At 43.0% G+C, this 27,098-nt stretch overlaps 1 protein-coding gene across 1 annotated transcript in view; it reads right to left on the minus strand.

Annotated features, from left to right (window-relative positions):
- Positions 1–27,098, minus strand: part of LOC311105316 (ecto-NOX disulfide-thiol exchanger 2-like) — a 397,866-nt gene that overhangs the window by 20,621 nt on the left and 350,147 nt on the right. Inside the window, exons 10-14 of the mRNA XM_084147429.1 lie at positions 26,402–26,508; positions 15,570–15,675; positions 10,233–10,435; positions 7,481–7,627; positions 82–138 (exon numbers count right to left, since the gene is read on the minus strand). Coding sequence (XP_084003555.1) covers positions 82–138; positions 7,481–7,627; positions 10,233–10,435; positions 15,570–15,675; positions 26,402–26,508 — 620 coding nt within the window. The remainder of the gene's footprint in view (positions 1–81; positions 139–7,480; positions 7,628–10,232; positions 10,436–15,569; positions 15,676–26,401; positions 26,509–27,098) is intronic.

The following is a 27,098-nucleotide window of genomic DNA, read 5'->3' on the forward strand; positions in this document are numbered from 1 at the left end:
AGAAAGAGAGAGGGGAATAGAGAAAGAGGGAGAGAAAGGGAAAAAGAGAGAAAAGTAGACAGACAGCCATTTTCCACTTACATTGACTTGATTAGCACTCCCCTCGCTCCCTCTGTCATCTTGCAGGGAAATCTCCAGCTAGAATCAATTATAAAAATGAGAAGAGCCGACACTGTCTAACATGCCAGATTCTTATGCAAACAGACATGTGTACACACACACACACACACACACACACACACACACACACTGACCACAAATCTAGAGAGCAACACCCTCTAGATTGAATGACCTTCCTTCCAATGATTAATCTCTGTGTGTATGCATAATTCCCATGGATCACTGCTAGGGGACACATTTCAGCGCCTAGTGGTAATCTAATCTAAGGTACACTACATGAACAAAAGTATGTGGACACCTCATTGAACATCTCATTCCAAAATCATGGGCATTAATATGGAGTTGGTCCCCCCTTTGCTGCTATAACATCCTCCACTCTTCTGGGAAGGCTTTCCACTAGGTGTTGGAATATTGCTGCGGGGACTTGCTTCCATTCAGCCACAAGAGCAATAGTGAGGTCGGGCACTGATGTTGGGCGATTAGGCCTGGCTTGCAGTCAGTGTTCCAATTCATCCCAAAGGTGTTCGATGGGGTTGATGTCAGGGCTCTGTGCAGGCCAGTCAAGTTCTTCCACACCGATCTCGACAAACCCTTTCTGTATGGACCTCGCTTTGTGCACGGGGGCATTGTCATGCTGAAACAGGAAAGGGCCTTCCCCAAACTGTTACCACACAGTTGGAAGCACAAAATCGTCTAGAATGTAATTGCATGCTGTAGCGTTAATAATTCCCTTCACTGGAACTAAGGGGCCTAGCCCGAACTATGAAAAACAGCCCCAGACCATTATTCCTCCTCCACCAAACTTTACAGTTGGCACTATGCATTTGGGCAGGTAGCATTCTCCTGGCATCCGCCAAACCCAGATTTGTCCGTCGGACTGCCAGATGGTGAAACGTGATTCACCACTCCAGAGAACTAGTTTCCACTGCTCCAGAGTCCAATGGCGGTGAGCTTTGCACCACTCCAGCTGACACTTGGCATTGCGCGTGGTGATCTTAGGCTTGTGTGTGGCTGCTCGGCCAAGGAAACCTATTTCATGAAGCTAACAGTTAACAGTTCTTGTGCTGATGTTGCTTCCAGAGGCAGTTTGGAACTTGGTACTGAGTGTTGCAACCGAGGACAGACAATTTGTACACGCTACACGCTTCAGCACTCGGCGGTTCTATTCTGTGAGCTTGTGTGGCCTACCACTTAGCGGCTGAGCCGTTGTTGCTCCTAGATGTTTCTATTTCACAATAACAGCACTTACAGTTGACCGGAGCAGCTCTAGCGGGGCAGAAATTTGACGAACCGACTTGTTGGAAAGGTGTCATCCCATGACCGTGCCACGTTGAAAGTCACTGAGCTAATTAGTAAGGCCATTCTACTGCCAATGTTTGTCTATGGAGATTGCATGGCTGTGTGCTCGATTTTATACACCTGTCAGCTACGGGTGTGGCTGAAATAGCTGAATCCACTCATTTGAAGGAGTGTCCACATACTTCTGTATATATAGCGTATCACCATTAAACCAGATATTGACAACTCTGTTTTTATCTAGAAACACTGGACAGTTACTTTAACAAATGTAGCATGCAGTCTGACCGATGCATGTTACATTTGGATCGGTTTGGGGTTCGCAGACCGATGCACTTGTATCTTTAACATTTGAATCGGGGACCGAAGCGTATCGGTGAATGGTTACATCCCTACAATCTAGATATATGGCTAGTATGAAGATGTTTTAGTCTGTGTGTTGGCACAGTGCCATAAACAGCAGTGTTGACTCTGATTTGAATAAATAACTATCACCCAGCCACAAGGTCTAGAATGACTAATTCACCAAACTCAATGAGTACGGTTACATGCACACAAAACAATTATTGTGGACAGTCAGATTAATATAATAGTTTGTTTAAAACGTTTACACGCTTTAATAATACCCTGGTAACCTGCCTAAATGACCTGCCTAAATGACTACCGCCATAAACAGCAGTGTTGACACATGGTAAATGTAATATGCGGTTTCAGTTTACAGAGGCTGATTTAGTGTAAAGAAGTTAGTCAGCTAGGAGTAGTTGGAGGTGTTGTGCTGTGCTTTAAAAAGTAGTGGTGATACATGGCTAATGTTAAAGTAACTGTCCAATGTTTCCATATTTCTATGAAATATGACCTATACTTACTTACAATCTGAGTTAAATGGTTTTCCTTCCAAAAAATGGCAATTAAGTATGTTAAAAAGCAGCTTTTCTGTGTTGGAATGGTGTGGGCGTATACCGGACATTACAAATATGCATGCGAGTAGACCGCTGATTGGCCAGCTCATCCTCCTCTAGACCGCTGATTGGCCAGCTCATTCTCCTTAAGAGTATGACATCATACTCTATGAGGAAATAGCAAGCTTTTTTGAAACGATCTGTTTGAGATACAAATTTGAGGTGGGGTTTTAAGTGTTTTTCTTTTCTCCAATTTTCTCCACAAATACGAGTACAGGAAGAGTCAACAACATTATCTGGATATTAGTTAACAGAATATTAACTTTTAAAAGTTAGATTTTCACTGGACAGTTACTTTAAGATGATAGAGTGGTGGTGAATCTAGTGGTTAGCTTGAAGAGGCCAGTTTGATGTAAAGAGGATTGACCCGTCTCTCTCTATATATGGTATACTTAAGCAATAAGACCCGAGGGGATGTGGTATATTGGCCAATATACCACGTCTATGGGCTGTTCTTAGGCAAGAATCAAGAATCCTAGCCGCATCCTCAGAGCATGCGCAGACCAGCTGGCTGGTGTGTTTACGGACATATTCAATCTCTCCCTATCCCAGTCTTCTCTCTCCACATGCTTCAAGATGGCCACCATTGTTCCTGTACCCAAGAATGCAACGGTAACTGAACTAAATGACTATCGCCCCGTAGCACTCACTTCTGTCTCATGAAGGACTTTGAGAGACTAGTCAAGGATCATATCACCTCCACCTTACCTGTCACCCTAGACACACTTCAATTTGCTTACCGCCCCAATAAATCCACAGACTATGCAATGGCCATCACACTGCACACTGCCCTATCCCATCTGGACAAGAGGAATACCTATGTAAGAATGCTGTTCAATGACTATAGCTCAACATTTAACACCATAGTACCCTCCAAGATCATCATTAAGCTTGAGGCCCTGGGTCTCAACCCCGCCCTGTGCAATTGGGTCCTGGACTTCCTGACGGGCCGCCCCCAGGTGGTGAAGGTAGGAAACAACATCTCCACTTCGCTGATCCTCAACACTGGGGCCCCACAAGGGCGTGTGCTCAGCCCCCTCCTGTACTCCCTGTTCACCCATGACTGCATAGCCATGCACGCCTCCAGCTCAATCATCAAGTTTTCAGACGACACAACAGTAGTATGCTTGATTACCAACAATGATGAAACAGCCTACAGGGAGGAGGTGAGGATCTGGGAGTGTGGTGCCAGGCAAATAACCTCTCACTCAACATCAACAAAACAAAGGAGATGATCGTGTACTTCAGGAATCAGCAGAGGGAGTACCCCCCTATCCACATCGACAGGACAGCAGTGGAGAAGGTGGAAAGTTTTAAGTTCCTCGGCGTACATATCACTGACAAAGTGAAATGGTCCACCCACACAGACAGTGTGGTGAAGAAGGCGCAACAGTGTCTCTTCAACCTCAGGAGGCTGAAGAAACTTGGCCTGTCACCTAAAACCCTCACAGACTTTTACAGATGCACAATTGAGAACATCCTGTCGGGCTGTATCACCGCCTGGTACAGCAACTGCACCGCCCACAACCGCAGGGCTCTCCAGAGGGTGGTGCGGTCTGCACAACGCATCACCGGGGGCAAACTAACTGCCCTCCAGGACACCTACAGCACCCGATTTCACAGGAAGGCCAAAAATATAATCAAAGACAACAACCACCCGAGCCACTGCCTGTTCACCCCGCTATCATCCAGAAGGCGAGGTCAGTACAGATGCATCAAAGCTGGGACCGAGAGACTGAAAAACAGCTTCTATCTCAAGGCCATCAGACTGTTAAACAGCCATCACTAGCACAGAGAGGCTGCTGTCTACATACATACTTTAAAATCACTGCCCACTTTAATAAATGGAACACTAGTCACTTTAATAATGCCACATTAATAATGTTTACATATCTTGCATTACCCATCTCATATGTATATACTGTATTCTACAGTGAGGGAAAAAAGTATTTGATCCCCTGCTGATTTTGTACGTTTGCCCACTGACAAAGACATGATCAGTCTATAATTTTAATGGTAGGTTTATTTGAACAGTGAGAGACAGAATAACAACAACAAAATCCAGAAAAACGCACGTCAAAAATGTTATAAATTGATTTGCATTTTAATGAGGGAAATAAGTATTTGACCCCCTCTCAATCAGAAAGATTTCTGGCTCCCAGGTGTCTTTTATACAGGCAACGAGCTGAGATTAGAAGCACACTCTTAAAGTGCTCCTAATCTCAGCTTGTTACCTGTATAAAAGACACCTGTCCACAGAAGAAATCAATCAATCAGATTCCAAACTCTCCACCATGGCCAAGACCAAAGAGCTCTCCAAGGATGTCAGGGACAAGATTGTAGACCTACACAAGGCTGGAATGGGCTACAAGACCATCGCCAAGCAGCTTGGTGAGAAGGTGACAACAGTTGGTGCGATTATTCGCAAATGGAAGAAACACAAAAGAACTGTCAATCTCCCTCGGCCTGGGGCTCCATGCAAGATCTCACCTTGTGGAGTTGCAATGATCATGAGAACGGTAAGGAATCAGCCCAGAACTACACGGAAGGATCTTGTCAATGATCTCAAGGCAGCTGGGACCATAGTCACCAAGAAAACAATTGGTAACACACTACGCCGTGAAGGACTGAAATCCTGCAGCGCCCGCAAGGTCCCCCTGCTCAAGAAAGCACATATACAGGCCTGTCTGAAGTTTGCCAATGAATATCTGAATGATTCAGAGGAAAAATTGGGTGAAAGTGTTGTGGTCAGATGAGACCAAAGTCGAGCTCTTTGCCATCAACTTAACTCGCCGTGTTTGGAGGAGGAGGAATGCTGCCTATGACCCCAAGAACACCATCCCCACGTCAAACATGGAGGTGGAAACATTATGCTTTGGGGGTATTTTTCTGCTAAGGGGACAGGACAACTTCATCCCATTAAAGGGACGATGGACGGGGCCATGTACCGTCAAATCTTGGGTGAGAACCTCCTTCCCTCAGCCAGGGCATTGAAAATGGGTTGTGGATGGGTATTCCAGCATGACAATGACCCAAAACACACGGCCAAGGCAACAAAGGAGTGGCTCAAGAAGAAGCACATTAAGGTCCTGTAGTGGCCTAGCCAGTCTCCAGACCTTAATCCCATAGAAAATCTGTGGAGGGAGCTGAAGGTTCGAGTTGCCAAACGTCAGCCTCAAAACCTTAATGACTTGAAGAAGATCTGCAAAGAGGAGTGGGACAAAATCCCTCCTGAGATGTGTGCAAACCTGGTGGCCAACTACAAGAAACGTCTGACCTCTGTGATTGCCAACAAGGGTTTTGCCACCAAGTACTAAGTCATGTTTTGCAGAGGGGTCAAATACTTATTTCCCTCATTAAAATGCAAATCAACATTTTTTACATGCATTTTTCTTGATTTTGTTGTTGTTATTCTGTCTCTCACTGTTCAAATAAACCTACCATAAAAATTATAGACTGATCATGTCTTTGTCAGTGGGCAAACGTACAAAATCAGCAGGGGATCAAATACTTTTTTCCCCTCACTGTATACTATCTTAATAATGTTTACATATCTTGCATTACCCATCTCAAATGTATATACTGTATTCTATACTATCTATTACATCTTAGCCTATGCCGCTCTGACAATGGCATTACTCATCCATATATTTATATATTCTTATTGCGTTCCTTTACTTAGCTTTTGTGTGAATTAGGTATTTGTTGTGGAATTGTTAGATATTACTTGCTAGATATTGCTGCACTGTCGGAACTAGAAGCACAAGCATTTCGCAATAACATCTGCTAACCATGTGTATGTGACCAATACATTTTATTTTATTTGATATACCACAAACCCCAGAGGTGCCTTATTGCTATTATAAACTGGTTACCAACATAAATAGAACAGTATTTTTGTGTCATACCCGTGGTATGTTGTCTGATATACAGTACACACGACTGAAATTCAGTTTTAGCCAATCAGCATCCAGGACCCAAACTACACTGTTTATAACACTAAATAACCTGTCCCCCTTCTTTCTATGGCATTCTAAATGACCTGTCGCTCTCTCTCTATACGGCATTCTATTTGACCCTCTCTCTATGGGATTAAAAAATTAACTATTTGAAATCAATGTCTAGTGGGGACATAATTATTATTATTTATTTTATTTTTTTAGGGGGCAGATCAGCTGACACTAGGATATTGAAGAAATGCAATACCATTTGGAATTAAACTAAATAAACTGTAATTCAAGTCTACCACAGCCTGGGTTCCAGTAGCTAACAAATTATTTCTGAAATATTTCTCATGTATTGAAACTAATTTTGAATTTCATTATAATTACAGCACAAATCCGATATTGTAATTCCATTTCAAAACCCAGGAGTCTTTCAAAGAAGTGTAGCGGTTTCAGGGGTTATGTTGTGGATGGACGTTATGTGCCTGCAAGGTTTCTTTGTTTTTTGGCTGCCAGGACCACGGACAGCAATGCAAAGTATTCCCCCAGAGGCAGGTCAACGGACAGCTCCGGGGAAACTTCTAGACTGCAGCAGAGCAGCCACACCTGTCTCCAATTATAATCAGAGCCAAACTGCAGACAGGTGAAACCAATCAGTCTCTCTACTTTAACAACACCCTGGGTTTCTTTCTTTGTCTTCGTTTTGACCCCGGCAGGTGAAGGAGTAGGAGGCTATGGGAGAAGCAGAGCGTACGGAAAGAAAAGGAGGCTTTAAAAGACAAAAGGAAAATAGGCTTACAAGAAGGAATGAACTCCCCCAAAGACAAAGCTTGGAGAACCTTCCATGGGTCGCAAAGTATTTACTTTGTTTGTTTTGGGTATGATTTGTCAAGAACGCTGCCAAAGCCTGATCATAATAAACAGGTTTAACCCTTTACTTGGACTTGTGTTGTGTGTGTAAGCCCTTGAAAAGGAAAGCCGCACACTCTAGGAGCTCAGATGCAATAATTTAATATCCTAATAACCAACGTTTCGACAGACAAGCTGTCTTCATCAGGGTATGAGTGTGTGTAAACCCTGCCTTGCTAAGAACCCGGCCCCGAAACCGCTACACAAGCCAAGCTGTAAAGTGTTAATGTGTTTTGTGTGTGTGTTACTGACCTGTGGTGTGCGTGTTGTCAGTGTTTTCAGGCTCTCCAGTCCTTCCTTGAGGCTCTTTACTTGGTTCTCCAGCTGCTGTTTGCCCTCCACAGTCTTCTCCAACTCTGCCTCCCGCTGTTTCATTTCTTCACACATCTTCAACAGTTGCTGCAAACAGAGTTAACCACAGATTTTTACATTTACATTTACATTTTAGTCATTTAGCAGACGCTCTTATCCAGAGCGACTTACAGTTACTGAATACATATATATATATATATATTTTTTTTATACTGGCCCCCCATGGGAATCGAACCCACAACCCTGGCGTTGCAAACGCCATGCTCTATCAACTGAGCTACATCCCTGCCGGCCATTCCCTCCCCTACCCTGGATGACGCTGGGCCAATTGTGCGCCGCCCATGAGTCTCCCGGTCGCGGCCGGCTGCGACAGAGCCTGGATGCTATTTAACCTTTAAGCTTCTGCTACAGAGGAGGCACAGATAGCCACAGATGCTAACTAATCTTTAGAGAGAAGACACAAATGCTAACTAACCATTAAGACAGAGGAGGCACAGTTAGCCACAGATGCCTGCTTATGACAGGCATATGCCGAATGCGAGTTATTAACCCTTTATGCATTAGCTACAGAGAGGAAACCAAGTTAACTTGGATAGCTTCTCTATCTAGTCTCTCTTGTCCTTTCTCCTCATCCATTTCAGCTTATCCGTCTCAGTTGGGTTTAGGCTAAAATACGCAAGTATAACATGACTCACAAGTGGAAGAAATTCGCAGAATCTGGGCAGACTCAAATCACCTGCTGATAATATTTATGGTAATTTGCCAGAGCCTGCATGATAACGCAATTTAGCATGGAGCAATAAGAAGCATCCAATTGGTCTCTAATTTTAATCCATTCATTTAATATTTTCATGGAAATGTTCAAACTTGCGTGTTAGAAATGTAATTACCATCTGTCTATTCAAATGAGCAGGAAGACGACACATTATTTATGCTCAAAACCAACATTTAAAAAAATTATTTCTATTAACTAATGACCATTGACTACTTTGCCGACCCAGCAGGTGATGGGAGCAACACATTTCTTGCCTCTGAGGGTTGTTTATCTTACCAACAGTATGATGGTTGTTTTCTCTGAGGGGGAGATTTTATTAGAAAACCCCTCCAGCTGGTTGGTATTGGTTTATGTAGAGCGTCAAGGACAGCAGAGTGATCAGATTCTAGAATGACTCTCTCCCTCTGGTCTTTCTATTGTTATTTCTCTATCTATCCAACCATCTTACCCTGAGTGCATCCCACTGCTGCTCTCATTTTCAGCTTGCATCTCTCCCTACCTCTCTCTCTCTCTCTCTCAATTCAATTTCAATTTAAGGGCTTTATTGGCATGGGAAACGTGTGTTAACATTGCCAAAGCAAGTGAAGTAGATAGTAAACAAAAGTGAAATAAACAATAAATATTAACAGTAAACATTACACTCAGAAGTTTCAAAAGAATAAAGACATTTCAAATGTCATATTACGTAAATATACAGTGTTGTAACAATGTGCAAATAGTTAAAGTACAAATGGGAAAATAAATAAACATAAATATGGGTTGTATTTACAATGGTGTTTGTTCTTCACTGGTTGCCCTTTTCTTGTGGCAACAGGTCACAAATATTGCAGCTGTGATGGCACACTGTGGTTTTTCACCCAGTAGATAAGGGAGTTGATCAAAATTGGGTTTGTTTTCGAATTCTTTGTGGATCGCTGTAATCTGAGGGAAATATGTGTCTCTAATATGGTCATACATTTGGCAGGAGGTTAGGAAGTGCAGCTCAGTTTCCACCTCATTTTGTGGGCAGTGTGCACATAGCCTGTCTTCTCTTGAGAGCCAGGTCTGCCTACGGCGGCCTTTCTCAATAGCAAGGCTATGCTCACTGAATCTGTACATAGTCAAAGCTTTCCTTAAATTTGGGTCAGTCACAGTGGTCAGGTATTCTGCCACTGTGTACTCTCTGTTTAGGGCCAAATAGCATTCTAGTTTGCTCTGTTTTTTTGTTTGTTCTTTCCAATGTGTCAAGTAATTCTCTTTTTGTTTTCTCATGATTTGGTTGGGTCTAATTGTGTTGTTGTTGTTGTTGTTGTTGTTGTTGTTGTTGTCCTGGGGCTGTGTGGGGTCTGTTTGTGTTTGTGAACAGAGCCCCAGGACAAGCTTACTTAGGGGACTCTTCTCCAAGTTCATCTCTCTGTAGGTGATGGCTTTGTTATGGAAGGTTTGGGAATCGCTTCCTTTTAAGTGGTTTTAGAATTTAACGGCTCTTTTCTGGATTTTGATAATTAGCGGGTATTGGCCTAATTCTGCTCTGCATGCATTATTTGGTGTTTTACGTTGTACACGGAGGATATTTTGCAGAATTCTGCATGCAGAGTCTCAATTTGGTGTTTGTCCCATTTTGTGAATTCTTGGTCTCTCTCTCTCTCTCTCATCTCTTTATCAGTGTTGTGTGTATGTGTGCACACGCCTGTGTGTGTAATTGAGAGGGCAGTTCTCTATCCACCTCCATTAAAAGTGACTTTTCATCAAAACCACTTGTCGCCTCAGAAAGCAAAACCAATGGATTATGAGTCTCACCAGCTAGAATCTGCAGGGGTTTAATATCTGTATAAATATTCCTGTGGAATTGCTTAAAATACATCCAAAGTAGGACCTGCTGCAAGAAATTAAGCTATAGTGTGTGTGTGTGTGTGTGTGTGTGTGGTAGAAGTATACCTTCTGCATGCCCTGTAGTGCCTGTTGTAGAAAGGTTAGTTGTTGCTGCCTGCTGGCGTCCTCTTCACTGTGTTGTGGAGGTGTGTGTTCTTGGTTCTTGCCCTGCTCCTGCTTCAGCAGCTCCACCTCATTCCTGTAGGCGTCAAGCTGACAGCGCAGAGAGTCATTCTCCTCCTTTAGAGCCTCCACCTGGGCCACAGGGCCTACACACACACACACACACACACACACACACACACACGAGAGACATAGCACATCACAACTACAGTATCATAACATTGTACTGTATAGAGAGCCTTCAAATGTATGTACTGATGATCTGAGGACATACTGTAGCTCTACTGGAGAGGCTTTGAAATCCCAACCTGTCCTATATTGAACAGTCAGGAGAGATAGTGATGAGAACTACTCAGCCCCTGTTCGTTTGGGCTTTGATAAGAGAGTCTTTGTTCTCCAATGCTGTCTGAGGGGACGTGTGTGATGTAATGAGAGGGTGTGTTTGCGTGGCTGAGCTGGGGAGATAAGAACTGGGGGTGATTGTGTGAGAGAGGCCTAGCATAGTGTGTGTGTGTGTGTGTTAGAATGAGCATAGCGACTCATGCTGGCTTCTTTGAATCAGGCATAGGGTCTGTTTGAACAAAGAGATACAGACTTCTAAGACACAGAGACCTCTGAGTCATCCACCTGCTCTGGTTAATGTGTGTGTGTGAGCCAGCAGCAGGGAGGTTTTGGGTGAGGTGTGTATTAATCAGGGAGCCTCATCAAGTTGCTGTCCAGGGTAGCCGACCGATTCCCCCTCCACAACGTGACAGGCTTTAGCATCGACTCCAGAAGCTCAGCACAGGGCTGCTGAGAGGAGAGAAGCACCAACCCATTCCCACTCTGTACTGCATGAATGTAGAAGCACCAACCCATTCACACTCGGCACTGTGTTTAATATAGGACACTTAGCCATTAGCATCGATTAGCTTTTAAAGAAACAGACTGGGTGGGCTCCCCCTGTGCTCCTGGGTTACAGGGATCCCTAGCAGGTGTGAGCTAATGCTGTAAATATGAAGGGGTTTCACAATACATGTCCCCCCACCACATCCTGTGCCCTTCTCCACAGCGTTCCCTTCCAACATTGTGACAGCCTCCTGACAACGATTGTTATCAGTGTTTTCTAATAAGCAAGGTCGCACATGAAAAGAGGTGGGAATCCGAACTTGGTAGGCTGATGATAACGTTTGCATATATCTGCATAGTAATGAGGGAGGCTGTCATATTGGCAACTGGCAAAGATCACAACGATTAACAAGCAGAAACTAAAAGACATGAAGGGGTGGGGTGGGCAACCAGAGGGTTGCTGGCATCAATATCTCCGGTACCACCTTCCCTTGAGCAAGGAACTTAACCCCCTAAACTGCTCATTGGGCGCTGGGCAGCTGCCCTTTGCTCCTGCCTCTCCAACCTAATGTGTGTGTGTGTGTGTGTGTGTACACTGAGTGTACAAAACATTAGGAACACCTACTTAATATTGAGTTGCACCCCCTTTTGCCCTCAGAACAGCCTCAATTCGTTGGGGCATGGACTATACTAGGTGTCGAAAGAGTTTCACAGGGATGCTGGCCCATGTTGACACCAATGCTTCCCAGGTTGGCTGGATGTCCTTTGGGTGGTGGACCATTCTTGATACACATTCTGGCACCTACTACCATACCCCATTCAAAAGCACCTACATCTTTTGTCTTGCCCATTCACCGTCTGAATGGCACACATACACAATCCATGTCTCAACGCTTAAAAATCCTTCTTTAACCAGTCTCCTCCCCCTCATCTACACTGATTGAAGTGGATTTAACAGGTGACATCAATAAGGGATCATAGCCTTCAACCTGGATTCACCTGGTCAGTCTATGTCATGGAAAGAGCAGGTGTTCCTAATGTGTATAGCGGGGGGATGAATAAAAACAGAAGACACATTTCCATCTCGCGTGGACTAATAAAGTATCTCTTTACTTATATCAGTGGCTCTCTGTTGGTTCAGCAGACATAAACAGGCTACTCTGTGTAAAGACAGTCCTAATGGCACTTCAGTGGTGCCCAGAACAACCCTAAATGAGCTGAAGGTGCAGCTGGCACACACACACACACACACACACACACACACACACACACACACACACACACACACTTAGTTCCAGCTGTGACTATGAGCATCCCCATTTAGAGAGGCAGGCCAGGGAGTAATATCCACCATAAACATACCAGTCCATTCATAGTGTCAGCTGCTTGCTATTGGACTGGTAGTGTTTTGCTTTCATTAATGTGCAATTAAGAGGTGCCGGAGTAGAATTCCTATCATTTCAAAAAAAGGACAAATGTAATTTCACAGACACTCCTTCCTCGACACAGTGTACAAAACATTAGGAACAAAACATTAGACTGACCAGGTGAATCCAGGTAAAAGCTATGATCCCTTATTGATGTCACTTGTTAAATCCACTTCAATCAGTGTAGATGAAGGGGAGGAGACAGGTTAAAGAAGGATTTTTAAGCCTTGAGACATGGATTGTGTATGTGTGCCATTCAGAGGGTAAATGGGCAAGACAAACTATTTATAGTGCCTTCAGAAAGTATACGCACCCCTTGACTTTTTCCACAATTTGTTGTGTTACAGCCTGAATTTGAAATAGATTAAATTGAGATTTTTTGTCACTGGCCTACTACACACAATACCCCATAATGTCAAAGTGGAATTATGTTTTTCGATTAAAAATGAAAAGCTGAAATGTCTTGAGTATTCAACCCCTTTGTTATGGCAAGCCTAAATAAGTTCAGGAGTAAACATTTGCTTAACAGGTCACATAATAAGTTGTCTGGACTCACTCTGTGTGCAATAAATAGTGTTTAACATGATTTCTGAATGACTACCTCATCTCTGTACCCCACACATACAATTATTTGTAAGGTCCCTTAGTCGAGCAGTAAATTTCAAACACTGATTCAACCAAAAAGACCAAGGACGTTTTCCAATGCCTTGCAAAGAAGGGCACCTATTGGTAGATGGGTAAAAATAAAAAAATAACACTTTGGATGTTGTATGAATACACCCAGTCACCACAAAGATACAGGCGTCCTTCCTAACTCAGTTGCCGGAGAGGAAAGAAACCGCCCAGGGATTTCACCATTAAGCCAATGTTGACTTTAAAACAGTTACAGAGTTTAATGGCTGTGATAGGAGAAAATTGAGGATGGATAAACAACATTGTAGTTACTCCACAATACTAACCTAATTGACAGAGTGAAAATAAGGAAGGCTGTACAGAATTAAAAATAAATCAAAACATGCATCCTGTTTGCAACAAGGCACTAAAGTAATACTGCAAAAAATGTGGCAAAGCAATTCACTTTTTGTCCTGAATACAAAGTTTTATGTTAGGGGCAAATCCAATGGAACACACTCTCCACATTTTCAAGCATAGTGGTGGCTGCATCATGTTATGGGTATGCTTGTAATCGTTAAGGACTGGGGAGTTTTTCTGGATAAAAAAGCTACAGAATGGAGCTAAGCACAGGCAAAATCCTAGAGGAAAAACCTGGTTCAGTCTGCTTTCCACCAGACACTGGGAGATGAATTCACCTTTCAGCAGGACAATAACCCAAAACACAAGGCCAAATCTACACTGGAGTTACCAAGCAAAAAGTGAATATTCCTGAGTGGCCGAGTTACAGTTTTGACTTAAATCTACTTGAAAATCTATGGCAAGACCTGAAAATAGTTGTCTAGCAATGATGAACAACCAATTTGACAGAGCTTGAAGAATTCCGAAAATAATAATGGGCAAATGTTGTACAATCAAGGTGTGGAAAGCTCTTAAGACTTACCCAGAAAGACTCTCAGCTATAATCGCTGCCGAAGTTGCTTCTACAAACTATTGCCTCAGGGGTGTGAATACATATGTAAATGAGATATTTCTGTATTTCATTTTCAATAAATTAGCAAAAACATCAAAAAACATGTTTTCACTTTGTCATTATTGGGTATTGTGTGTAGACGGTTGAGAAAAAAATATTGAATTCAGGCTGTAACAACAAAATGTGGAATAAGTCAAGGGGTATGAACACTTTTTGAACGGGGTATGGTAGTAGGTGTCAGGCACATCGGTTTGAGTGTGTCAGGAACTGCAACGCTCCTGAGTCTTTCATGCTCAACAGTTTCCCGTGTGTATCAAGAATGGTCCACCACCCAAAGAACACCCAGCCAACTTGGGGAGCATTGGAGTCAACATGGGCCAGCATCCCTGTGGAAAGCTTTCGACACCTTGTAGAGTCAATGCATCAATGTATTTAGGCTGTTCTGAGGTTAAAAGGGGGTGCAACTCAATATTAGGAAGGTGTTCCTAATGTTTTGTACACTCCGTGTATATCAGGGCTGTCAATCTAATTTGGCGGCGGGGGCCGCATTCGGTCTTCAACGAGGTCCGCAGGGCCGCACTGAAAATTGGTCATATTTCCTCACCGTCAAAATCCACAATTAATATTCCTCTATCCATCGTTCTTGGTATTGTCTATGCTCCCTGACTGTCTAGCTTTAATTTCGGTGATTATTAGCTCAGTGTATCCTCTGGAAAAATGTGTAGCAGTGGGGGGAAAAGGTCGCGGAGATGGGGGTGGTTTAACTGTTTCTTTGTTAACCGCTCAACACAGAATAGCCGCATGTGCGCACTCCCTCAAATCGTTTGGAGAAAATATCCTTTCTGTTTTATTCAGCTTTGTTCAATTGAATTCTTCATACTATAAAATAATGCCACGGAATTCTAAGCAAATCTCGTCTGCTAAATTAACTAGTGTAGCCCACAGCCATTTGGCATAGCCAGATCAGGACCTAACATAAAGACAACTCAGAGTATGCTATTCTGTTCTTCTGAAATAGACTACATTTTCTTCATATCATGCTTCTTTAGACCTCTCTAAAATAAATAATGGATATTACATGGATTTATTAGACTTTTTAGAATGTAGATGTTCCAAAGGTCTGCATCATTAGCTTGTAGGCTATGTGTGGAAGCCAGGAGATGCTAAATGTGTTTATGTTAATTACGGTCAATTACCGTGAGACCGACAGTTATTTGCTTGACAATCACTGGCTGATGAGATTTTGTGACAGCCACAGCCCTAGTCTCCTCTCCAACTTAATTTGTCCATTTAGAGTGTGAATGAGCTGATGACACTGAGACAGAGGGCTGAGCTACAGATCTATTCTACAACTAAGGAGAAAAGGAAGGAGCCATATCCCAAAATGTGTGTGGGTGTGTGTAGTTAATGTTAGTTTTTCTGTCAGGAGTGTGCGTGTACCTGATTCGTCATGGTCGTGTGTATCCTCCATGTCATCGTCAGACATCTCCATTTCCTCCTCTCGTCTGATCCCCATCAGCTCTTCATTCTGCATATTTCTGATCTCCTGGAGGGAAACAAAACAACACAACAAAACAGGATTATGACTGACTGTTCCTCCTGAACAAACTCCTCCTGGGTAGCCTGGCTGTAGACATGGCTCAAACACACACACACATTCAGATATACATACACTTGCAAGCTCACAAGCACACATGCCCGTGTACACTGATCTAAGGTTAGTTTTGCTTTCCCTCTAAATCGGTATGTTTAGGATATTGAGAGGGTGAGCTGATCCTAGAGTTGTACCTAAGGGCAACTTCTAGAACATGAGGAGTGGAGATGAGATAAGACATGATGACAGGTCACAGAGCACGACTGAGTTCTCCCTCTGGTGCACTGATGGGACACCAGATAGCAGCATGCAGCAGCCTGCCTGTAATGTACGTCCTATACTGTATTGAGTATAACTGTACTGATATAACTGTCCTATAAGTGTACTGCTGCGGCCACTGTGCTGCTGGCTGTGTCTAGCTTAGAGTAGGGTGAAGTTCCCCTTAGGGTGTTTTCACATATGAATGAGGACTAAACTCTTTTTCAATTCACTTCACCTATTTTGTGGTCCGAGTCTATGAATTCACATTGCTATGTTTAGAAAGGAACCAAGATCTTCTTCCAACATTCACTCAATGCACTCAGGGTTTTTACAAAGTGTCGGACAAGCCATTCCATCAGATCAAGTTACACTTCAATGGAAATAAAGTCTATGGATTTCACGACTGTCAATAGAGATATGCATCTGTTGGTCACATATACAGTACCTTAAAAAAAAGGTAGGGGCGTGGATCAGAAAACCAGTCAGTATCTGGTGTGACCATCATCTGCCTCATGCAGCGCAACACATCTCCTTCACATAGAGTTGATCAGGCTGTCCTCTTCAATGGCTGTGCGAAGTTACTGTCTATTGGCAAGATGCTGTCATACACGTCGATCCAGAGCATCCCAAACGTGCTCAATGGGTGACATGTTGAAATCGGGATTCATCTGTGAAGAGCACACTTCTCCAGCGTGCCAGTGGCCCATCGAAGGTGAGCATTTGCCCACTGAAGTCGGTTACAACGCGGAACTGCAGTCAGGTCAAGACCCTGGTGAGGACGACGAGCACGCAGATGAGCTTCCCTGAGACGATTTCTGACAGTTTGTGCAGATATTCTTAGGTTGTGCAAACCCACAGATTCATCAGCTGTCCGGGTGGCTGGATGGGGAGGTCCTGGGCTGGTGTGGTGTGGTTACACGTGGTCTGAGGTTGTGAGGCTGGTTGGACGTACTGCCAAATTCTCTAAAACAATGTTGGCCTCGGCTTATGGTAGAGAAATGTATAATACATTCTCTGGCAACAGCTCTGGTGGTCATTCCTGCAGTCAATATGCCAATTGCACACTCCCTCAAAACTTGAGACATTGTGTTGTGTGACAAAACTGCACATTTTAGAATGGCTTTTTATTGTCCTCAGCACAAGGTGCACCTGTGTAATGATCATGCTGTTTAATCAGCTTCTTGATACACCAAACCTGTCAGGTGGATGGATTATCTTAGCAAAGGAGAAATGTTCACTAATAGGGACGTTAACATATTTGTGCACAACATTTGAGAGAAATAAGCTTTTTGTTTGGGTCTATTTCCTGAGCTTATTTACTAGTAAATAAAAATATTAAATTGAGAATAGTCTGATGGGTGAAAATATGATCCCTTGATGAGAGAACAGCTGTGCAGACTAAGGCAAGGAACAGAGAGCAAGCTTTTTTTGCTACTTTCTCAAATCATCAATAGCCTATAGTCGTGTCATGCAGCCCATATATGTTTTGATTTCTAAGGTTTGTATCATTCACAACTAAAGTTGCCAAATAACGCTAAATCTAGCATATAGTACCTGTTTCAAATTATCACTTTTATGCTCAACATTGACACTTCATATGCGGAAAAATATCCTTTCTATTTTATTCAGCTAAATTCAATTATATTCTTCTTACTATAAAATCATATAATATAAAATAATGGCATGAGAGTTATAAGCATATTTTGTCAGCTAAACGAACAAGCCTACAGCCTATGGCAAGGAGCATAGCCAGATAACATACAGTAGGCCAACTCATATTTTGTTCTTCTGAAATACATTTTCTTCATTTCATAATGTTTCTATAGACCTGACAAAAATAAATATTGATTTAGACTTTTTTTAAATGTACATGTTGCAAAGGTGCACATCAGCGGCTTGTATGCAGCTTGGGACGCACAGTGAGACAGTAAGAGCAGTGGTAACAGAGAATAGAATCCCAAACAGGTATAATATTTGACTAAAACATAATAACTCAAACCTTGCATACATTTGTATACGATCAAGTGTCACTCTACTATGCATGGGAATACTTGGGAACAGATTTCCAAAATTAAAATCACTTGGAGCTGATTTCCTGGTGTTTTTTTACAGTCTTTTATTTCCAACACTGAAAATTAGCAAAATAAAACCTGTGGGCCACCAGTTGGGAAACCCTGGAATAGACTATCTGTACCAGAAGACAAATATGTGTAGTTGAGAGATGGATAGATGTTTTGGGTTGTTCCACGAAATACGTGCCTTTTGGACATGCACATTTTAAACAAATTAACTTTCAAATATATTTTCTTTAAACATTCAATTGCATGGAGGGTATGTTAAGCCTACGGAAAAACACTTTTTCCCATCACATGCATTAAAATCCTATGAACTAAGAGCATTTTATCTGCATTTGTACCACACTGTCTGTCAACCCTGACACTTATGCAACTGCGTAACTACACTGGTATGTTACATACCCACAAAAAGCTTATTTCACTCAAATGTTGTGCACAAATTTGTTTACATCCCTGTTAGTGAGCATTTCTCCTTTGCCAAGATAATCCATCCAACTGACAGGTGTGGCATATCAAGAAGCTGATTAAACAGAATGATCATTACACAGGTGCACCTTGTGCTGGGACAATAAAAGGCCACTCTAACATGTGCAGTTTTGTCACACAACACAATGTCTCAGATGTCTCAAGTAAGAATTTAATGTTAATTTCTCTACCATTAGTCGTTTTAGAGAATTTGGCAGTACGTCCAACTTGCCTCACAACCGCAGTGGGCAAATGCTCACCTTCAATGGCCACTGGCACACTGGAGAAGTGTGCTCTTCCCGGATGAATCCAGGGTTCAACTGTACAGGGCAGATGGCAGACAGCGTGTATGGCGTCATGTGGGCGGGTGGTTTGCTGATGCCAACGTTTGAACGGATTGCCCCATGGTGGCGGTGGGGTTATTGGTATGGGCAGGCATATGCTACGGACAACGAACACAACTGCATTTTATTGATGGCAATTTTAATGCACAGAGATACCGTGACGAGATCTTGAGGCCCAATGTCGTCACCTCATGTTTTTTCATGATAATGAACGACCCCATGACGCAAGGATCTGTACACAATTCCTGGAAGCTGAAAATGTCCCAGTTCTTCAATGGCCTGCATACTCACCAGACATGTCACCCATTGAGCACGTTTGGGATACTCTGGATTGATGTGTACGACAGCGTCTTCCAGTTCCTTCCAATATCCAGCAACTTCGCACAGACATTGAAGAGGAGTGGGACAACATTCCACAGGCCACAATCAACAGCCTGATCAACTCTATGCGAAGGAGATGTGTCACGCTGCATGAGAGAAATGGTGGTCACACCAGATGCTGACTGGTTTTCTGATCCACGCCCTTACCTTTTTTGTAAAGTACACTACATTACCAAAGGTATGTGGACACCTGCTCGTCGAACATCTCATTCCAAAATCATGGGCATCCCCCTTTTGCTGCTATAACAGTCTCCACTCTTCTGGGAAGGCTTTCCACTAGATGTTGGGACATTGCTGCGGGGACTTGCCTCCATTCAGCCACAAGAGCATTAGTGAGGTCGGGCACTGATGTTGGGCGATTAGGCCTGGCTCGCAGTCGGCGTTCCAATTCATCCCAAAGGTGTTCGATGGGGTTGAGCTCAGGGCTCTGTGCAGGCCATTTTAGTTCTTCCACACCGATCTCGACAAACCATTTCTGTATGGACCTTGCCTTGTGCACGGGGGCATTGTCATGCTGAAACAGGAAAGGGCATTCCCCAAACTGTTGCCACAAAGTTGGAAGCACAGAATCGTCTAGAATGTCATTGTATTCTGTAGCATTAAGATTTCTCTTCACTGGAACTAAGGGGCCTTGACCAAACCATGAAAAACAGCCCCAGACCATTATTCCCCCTCTCCCAAACTTTACAGGTGGCACTATGCATTGGGGCAGGTAGCGTTCTCCTGGCATCCGCCAAACCCAGGTTCGTCCGTCGGACTGAAAGATGGTGAAGCGTGATTCATCACTCCAGAGAATGCGTTTCCACTGCTCCTGAGTCCAATGGTGGCGAGCTTTACACCACTCCAGTCGACTCTTGGCATTGCGCATGGTGATCTTAGGCTTGTGTGCGGCTGCTCGGCCATGGAAACCCATTTCATGAAGCTCCCAACGAACAGTTATTGTGCTGACGTTGCTTCCAGAGGCAGAGGAACTTGGTTGTGAGTGTTGCAACCGAGGACAGACGGTTTTTACGCGCTACACGATTCAGCACTCGGCGGTCCCGTTCTGTGAGCTTGGCGGTCCCGTCCCGTTCCACTTCGCGGCTGAGCGTTTGTTGTTCCTAGACGTTTCCACTTCACAATAACAGCACTTACAGTACTTACAGGTATCCTGGATGGATATCTATCTCATTCCGTCAGTAGAGGATGCCTGGTTGTTCTTTAAAAGTAAATTCCTCTCAATCTTAAATAAGCATGTCCCATTCAAAAAATACAGAACTAAGAACAGATATAGCCCCTGGTTCTCCTCAGACTTGACTGCCCTTGACCAGCACAAAAACATCCTGTGGCGTACTGCATTAGCATCGAATAGCCCCCGCGATATGCAACTTTTCAGGGAAGTTAGGAACCAATATACACAAGCAGTTAGGAAAGCAAAGGCTAGCTTTTTCAAACAGAAATGTGCATCCTGTAGCACTAACTCCCGCCCCCCCCCCCCCGCTTCTCCTTCACACAAATTCAGACAGCTGATGTACTGAAAGAGCTGCCGAAATTGTCGCAACCTCTATTACTAGCCTGTTTAACCTCTCTTTCGTAACGTCTTAGATCCCCAGAGATTGGAAAGCTGCCGCGGTCATCCCCCTCTTCAAAGGGGGTGACACTCTAGATCCAAACTGTTACAGACCTATATCCATCCTGCCCTGCCTTTCGAAAGTTTTTGAAAGCCAAGTTAATAAACAGATCACCGACCATTTCGATTCCCAACGTACCTTCTCCGCTATGCAATCCGGTTTCCGAGCTGGTCATGCGTGCACCTCAGCCACGCTCAAGGTCCTAAACGATATTATAACCGCGATCCATAATAGACAGTACTGTGCAGCCGTCTTCATCGACCTGGCCAAGGCTTTCGACTCTGTCAACCACCGCATTCTTATTGGCAGACTAAATAGCCTTGGTTTCTCAAATGACTGCCTCGCCTGGTTCACCAACTACTTCTCAGATAGAGTTTAATGTGTCAAATCGGAGGGCCTGTTGTCTGGACCTATGGCAGTCTCTATGGGGGTACCACAGGGTTCAATTCTTGGGCAGACTCTTTTCTCTGTTTATATCAATGATGTCGCTCTTGCTGCTGGTGACTCTCAGATCCACCTCTACGCAGACGACACCATTTTGTATACATCTGGCCCTTCATTGGACACTGTGTTAACGAGCTTCAATGCCATACAACACTCCTTCAGTAGCCTCCAACTGCTCTTAAACACTAGTAAAACTAAATACATGCTGTTCCATCGAACGCTGCTGGCACCCGCCCACCCGACTAGAATCACTACTCTCGAGGGGTCTGACCTAGAGTATGTGGACAACTACAAATACCTAGGTGTCTGGTTAGACTGTAAACTCTCCTTCCAGAATCACATTAAGCATCTCCAATCCAAAGTTAAATCTAGAATCGGCTTCCTATTTCGCAACAAAGCCTCCTTCACTCATGCTGCCAAACATGCCCTCGTAAAAAAGACTATCCTACCGATCCTTGACTTCAGCGATGTCATTTACAAAATAGCCTCCAACACTCTACTCAGCAAATTGGATGTAATCTATCACAGTGCCATTCGTTTTGTCACCAAAGCCCCATATACTACCCACCACTGTGACCTGTACGCTCTTGTTGGCTGGTCCTCACTACATATTCGTCACCAAACCCACTGGCTCCAGGCCATCTATAAATCACTGCTAGGCAAATCCCCACCTTATCTTAGCTCATTGGTCACCATAGCAACACCCATCCGTAGTATGGGCTCCAGCAGGTATATCTCACTGGTCATCCCCAAAGCTAACACCTCCTTTGGCCGCCATTCCTTCCAGTTCTCTGCTGCCAATGACTGGAACGAATTGCAAAAATCTCTGAAGCTGGAGACTCTTATGTCCCTCACTAACTTTAAGCATCAGTTGTCAGAGCACCTTACCGATCACTGCACCTGTACACAGCTTATCTGAAATTAGCCCACCCAACTACCTCATCCCCATATTGTTATTTATTTTGCTCATTTGCACCCCAGTATCTCTACTTGCACATCATCTCTTGCACATCTATCATTCCAGTGTTAATACTAATTGTAATTATTTTGCACTATGGCCTATTTATTGCCTTACCTCTTGCTACATAACTTGCTACATTTGCACATACTGTATATATATTTTCTGTTGTATTTTTGACTTTATGTTTTGTTTTGCCCCATATGTAACTCTGTGTTGTTGTTTTTATCGCACTGCTTTGCTTTATCTTGGCCAGGTCGCTGTTGTAAATGAGAACTTGTTTTCAACTGGCTTACCTGGTTAAATAAAGGTGAAATGAAAAATTTAAAAAACAGTTGACCGGGGCAGCTCTAGTAGGGCAGAAATTTGACAAACTGACTTGTTGGAAAGGTGGCATCCTATGACGGTGCCACGTTGAAAGTCACTGAGCTCTTCAGTAAGGCCATTCTACTGCCAATGCTTGTCTATGGAGATTGCATGGCTGTGTGTTCAATTTTATACACCTGTCAGCAATGGGTGTGGCTGAAATACCCAAATCCACTAATTTGAAGGGGTGTCCACATACTTTTGTATATATAGTGTATCTGTGACCAACAGATGCATATCTGTATTCCCAGTCATGTAAAATCCATAGATTAGAGCCTAATGAATTTATTTCAAATGACTGATTTCCTTATATGAGCTGTAACTCAGTAAAATCTTAGAAATTGTTGCATGTTGCGTTTATATTTTTGTTCAGTATATTATTTAAAGGCATGTTTGCGATAAATCCAACATTTTCTCATTGATCAAGTCTCCCTTGTACAAATAAACTGATATATAATATCAAACTGATTAAGTTACTGTTGGGCCTTTAACAGGGTTAACGATAACAGGGTTGAGGTTTAAGGTGAAGATCAGCCATTACTCCTCATGTGGTGAAGAGCATGGGACCACATGGTGTTCACAAAATTAAGAATGATACATGTTTCACACATAATGAAAGTTTAATAAAATAAAGTTTTCCTAACATTAATTGAACGAAGAGGGTTGACGTGTTCAGCTCGGCCACCAACAATTATAAATAGACTAAAAAGAGAGAGAACACTTCCTTCCTTTTCCACCATGCTGTTCAGAACACCCATGATGTCCCCTGTTGTGAATAATTTAACTTAGTGGAATGGTCAATTTTTTTAAAGGAGGAAATTGTTTGCATAACAGGGTTGGCCTTAAAATGAGGGACAGACGTAAATGCATCACTAATCACATGAATATAAATAATAATGTTTCGAAATTACTTTGTCAAAGCAGCAAAATAACTAGGCCTTGACAATGATGGTGAAACATGGAGAAATGTTGGGATTAAGTGTGTTGAAATCTTCCTAGAAGTGACACAGGGTTGATGTAGGGACATGTCAAGATGCTGAATTTTGGCATTTTAGCAAGCCTTTATTCATATAACAAATCTGATGTATTAAATTCTCCATCTGGTCTATATTAAAGTGCACTTCATTTAAAATAACTGGCTTTTATCATTCAATATCAGTGTATCAGTTCTACTTAAAATATCAAAGGGAAGCAAAAGGCACCCATTTCGTGGACTGACACTGTTATTGGATAGATGGATAGATAAATGGATGGATCTGAATAGGTAAATGTATAAATAAGGTAAATGGATGAGTGACTGTGTGAGGAGGCAAATGGATAAATGAATGGATGGAAGGTAGCAGATGGTTGTTGTGATTGTGTCAGACTGATAGTGAAACTCCTGCAATCTACCAGTCCTGCTGTTCTGTGCATCCTGTTGTCTGATAAATACAGAAGAGACCTTCAATAAAGATACTGCTGTAGGGTGGGAAAATACTTCCTCAAATTCCCAGGTTTTCCAGAAATCCTGGTTGGAAGATTCCTGGAATCAGGATGGAATAAGCAGGAAATCCGGAATCGTCCAACTAGGATTTCTGGAAAACCTAGGAATTTGGGGGAAATGTTGGAACATTTTTGCAACACTAAACTGCTGTATTTTCTGCTGTATTACTGTGTGACTGCAACATCATTGTTCTCCATTTACAGCACAGTGACACATACACGCCACAACAGTCTGCATTGAAAGACACGGTCTATAAATAAATAAACTCCCTGGCAATAAGAGAGCTCTAATATTCCTCTAAGGATTTGATCCCTGAGACTCAAGGTCTGACAACATCAGTAGAACAATAGAAGATTGGCCCTGGTGACGACAGAGATGATGTCAAGTAGAACAATAGAAGATTGGCCCTGGTGACGACAGAGATGTCCATTGACAGTATTATATGACAGGGTAAACCTGCGTCATTAACCCATTTACACTTACAACAGAAGGTGATGCATGTGTGTTAAGCGCTCAGTTCCAGGTATCACCATTAGCATGTTTATGATTCTGTAGGGAATAGTGTTGCTGGATCACAATAACTGAATATTCACAGCCAACAGTATTAATATGCATCAACACACTCAGAGGCACTTCCAGTTCTCAGTATGAGTTGTTAACTCTCCAGAGTTCTATTCCCGGTGTCATTAGCGTTTTCATAGCTCTGCAGGGGATTGTACTGAATTATATTGTACTGTAATGTAACTGTGTGTTTTTAATACATTAATATTCACATAGAGCTTCATTGAGATGTGTTTAGGTATGTTTTAGCTCCATGCGATGAAAAATCAAAAGGCAATGTCATGTTTATGTGTATTAAGCCTAATTTATACCCTACTCAGTACCCAACACAAGAACTACAATTACCTATGCAAAACCGCGGTCCTGTGTAGTTATGTAGCAAATGTACACAGACAAGTGCAGCCCTGCAATAATAGACTTGGGTTCTTGTGTTGCGTATATACGCAAGGTATAAATTAGGCTTAAGTTGTAATTTTTTGCTTAGTGAGGAGTGATGTACCTAGTCTACACACACCACCTCACACCTACCTTTAGAGCAGAAGAGTCTCTACAGTCTGAGATCAAGACATACCAGCTATACCTCTAAGTGAGTCCACCATGATATACACACACCCAAACACACAGCTACCAACCCATCAAAATGTATACCGTCAGTTACACATGACCTGCACATACAAATTATTCTCACTTTACAGAACACCCACACACTGCCACTGGCAACGTGCATCAACAGTTTGTAATTAGTCTGTTCCACTAGTTTGTAATCTATCTCTTGCACTAGGATCTCCATAGGAGAGATACACCATCTCCAGCCTGTGATCCATGGTGACTGTGTCAGTGTTGCTGTGAAATAGAGATTAGGTTGTTAATTACACACTGACTCCCTCAGAGATTTCTACCCAGATCAAACTTACACGTTTGGCCCTAAAATGACAGCAGCGCCACACTTGAACACCCTCCATTAAAGAGGGAAACGTGTTTGTGGTAATTAATGCCGTGTTTGTTGGAAACAACGAAGAAAATAGAGAACAAATCTGACCTAAATGTTACTCCAAACAAAACATGAAATTCGGTTATTTGTTCACCTATTGGAAGAAAGCACAGTCAGAGAGTAATAAAATAAAGAAAATATAAATGTGTGTTGAAGTGTTATGTAAAAAAAGACATATCCAGTGTACTGTGGTTGAGTTAAAGGGTGAGTTTACCGTTACCTGTTCCTGGCAGTGAGACTGACCACTCACCGGACTGGACTCCCTTCAAAGGAGAGAGGGGTGAGTTTCCTGGACCTGGGCCTGACCGGAGCTCCCACTCGGGGACTGAACAAAGTAGAGAGCCTGGGTGTAGCCTAGCATTCATCCTGTGTTTATTAGGCTAGCTCTAGCATTTACTTTAATGTTGATGTTCTACAATCTCAGTTCCTTTATACTACTAAAATAATACCACAAATTTCCATTTTAGGACCAATTATTTTTACCATTGATATTAAGCTAAGGTTTAGGCTAATGTTGAGCCTTGTTTTAAAGCTGGTATTTGCTTTAATACTCTAACACAAATCATCCTGCCAAGACAACACCATGAATTTCACAAAAAGTAGTTGGAGGCTGGAATATTGGAGAGATGGGGATGCTCACATAATGTTCACATACATGACACAATAATATGTAGACTATACTGCACTTCACCAAATGAATAGAATGCGTAAATAATTGTAGAAAAAGTAAAGGACCAACCTCTGCTTGCTTGCGCCACACGTCCAGGTTCTTGCGTTGAGCTTTGGAGAAATGGTCCCATGCCTTTTGTTTGGAAGCAGCGTGGAATACAGACACAATCTGCTCAACTGTGGCGGGGGATGCAGGGGCCAGTTACCGTCCAGAGAGAGAGCGGGCGGGTGGGAAGGAGCAGAGGAGTGAGAAAGTGGAATCAGGTAGGAAGGCACCTTACTGTATGTTTATGTGTTTTTAATGTTCTATTCTGTTCTATATAGTATAGTACAGCTCTGGGTCAGAGTCGAGAGTGGGGTATGTGAGCTGAGTTGGTGAGGTGGAGACGGAACCCACCCCGTCTTGAGGTGATCACAGAGAGCCCGTCCTAAAACAGCAGACGGACTGTGCAAAACGCAACAGGAAGATCAGACCGCTACCAGCAGGCTCCTGCTCCACTCACACACACCCCTGCCCTGACCACGGCCTCACACACACACGTACACAAGCACTCACTCACACACACACACACACACACACACACACACACACACACACACACACACACACACACACACACACACACACACACACACACACACACACACACACACACACACACACACACACACACACACACACACACACACACACACACACACACACACACACACACTACCTGCTCCTCTTTCTCTCCTCTCCTCCACAGTGATACAGACTCAGTAGA

This window comes from Coregonus lavaretus, assembly GCF_964263955.1.
Source record: "Coregonus lavaretus genome assembly, chromosome: 29".
Lineage (NCBI taxonomy): Eukaryota > Metazoa > Chordata > Actinopteri > Salmoniformes > Salmonidae > Coregonus > Coregonus lavaretus.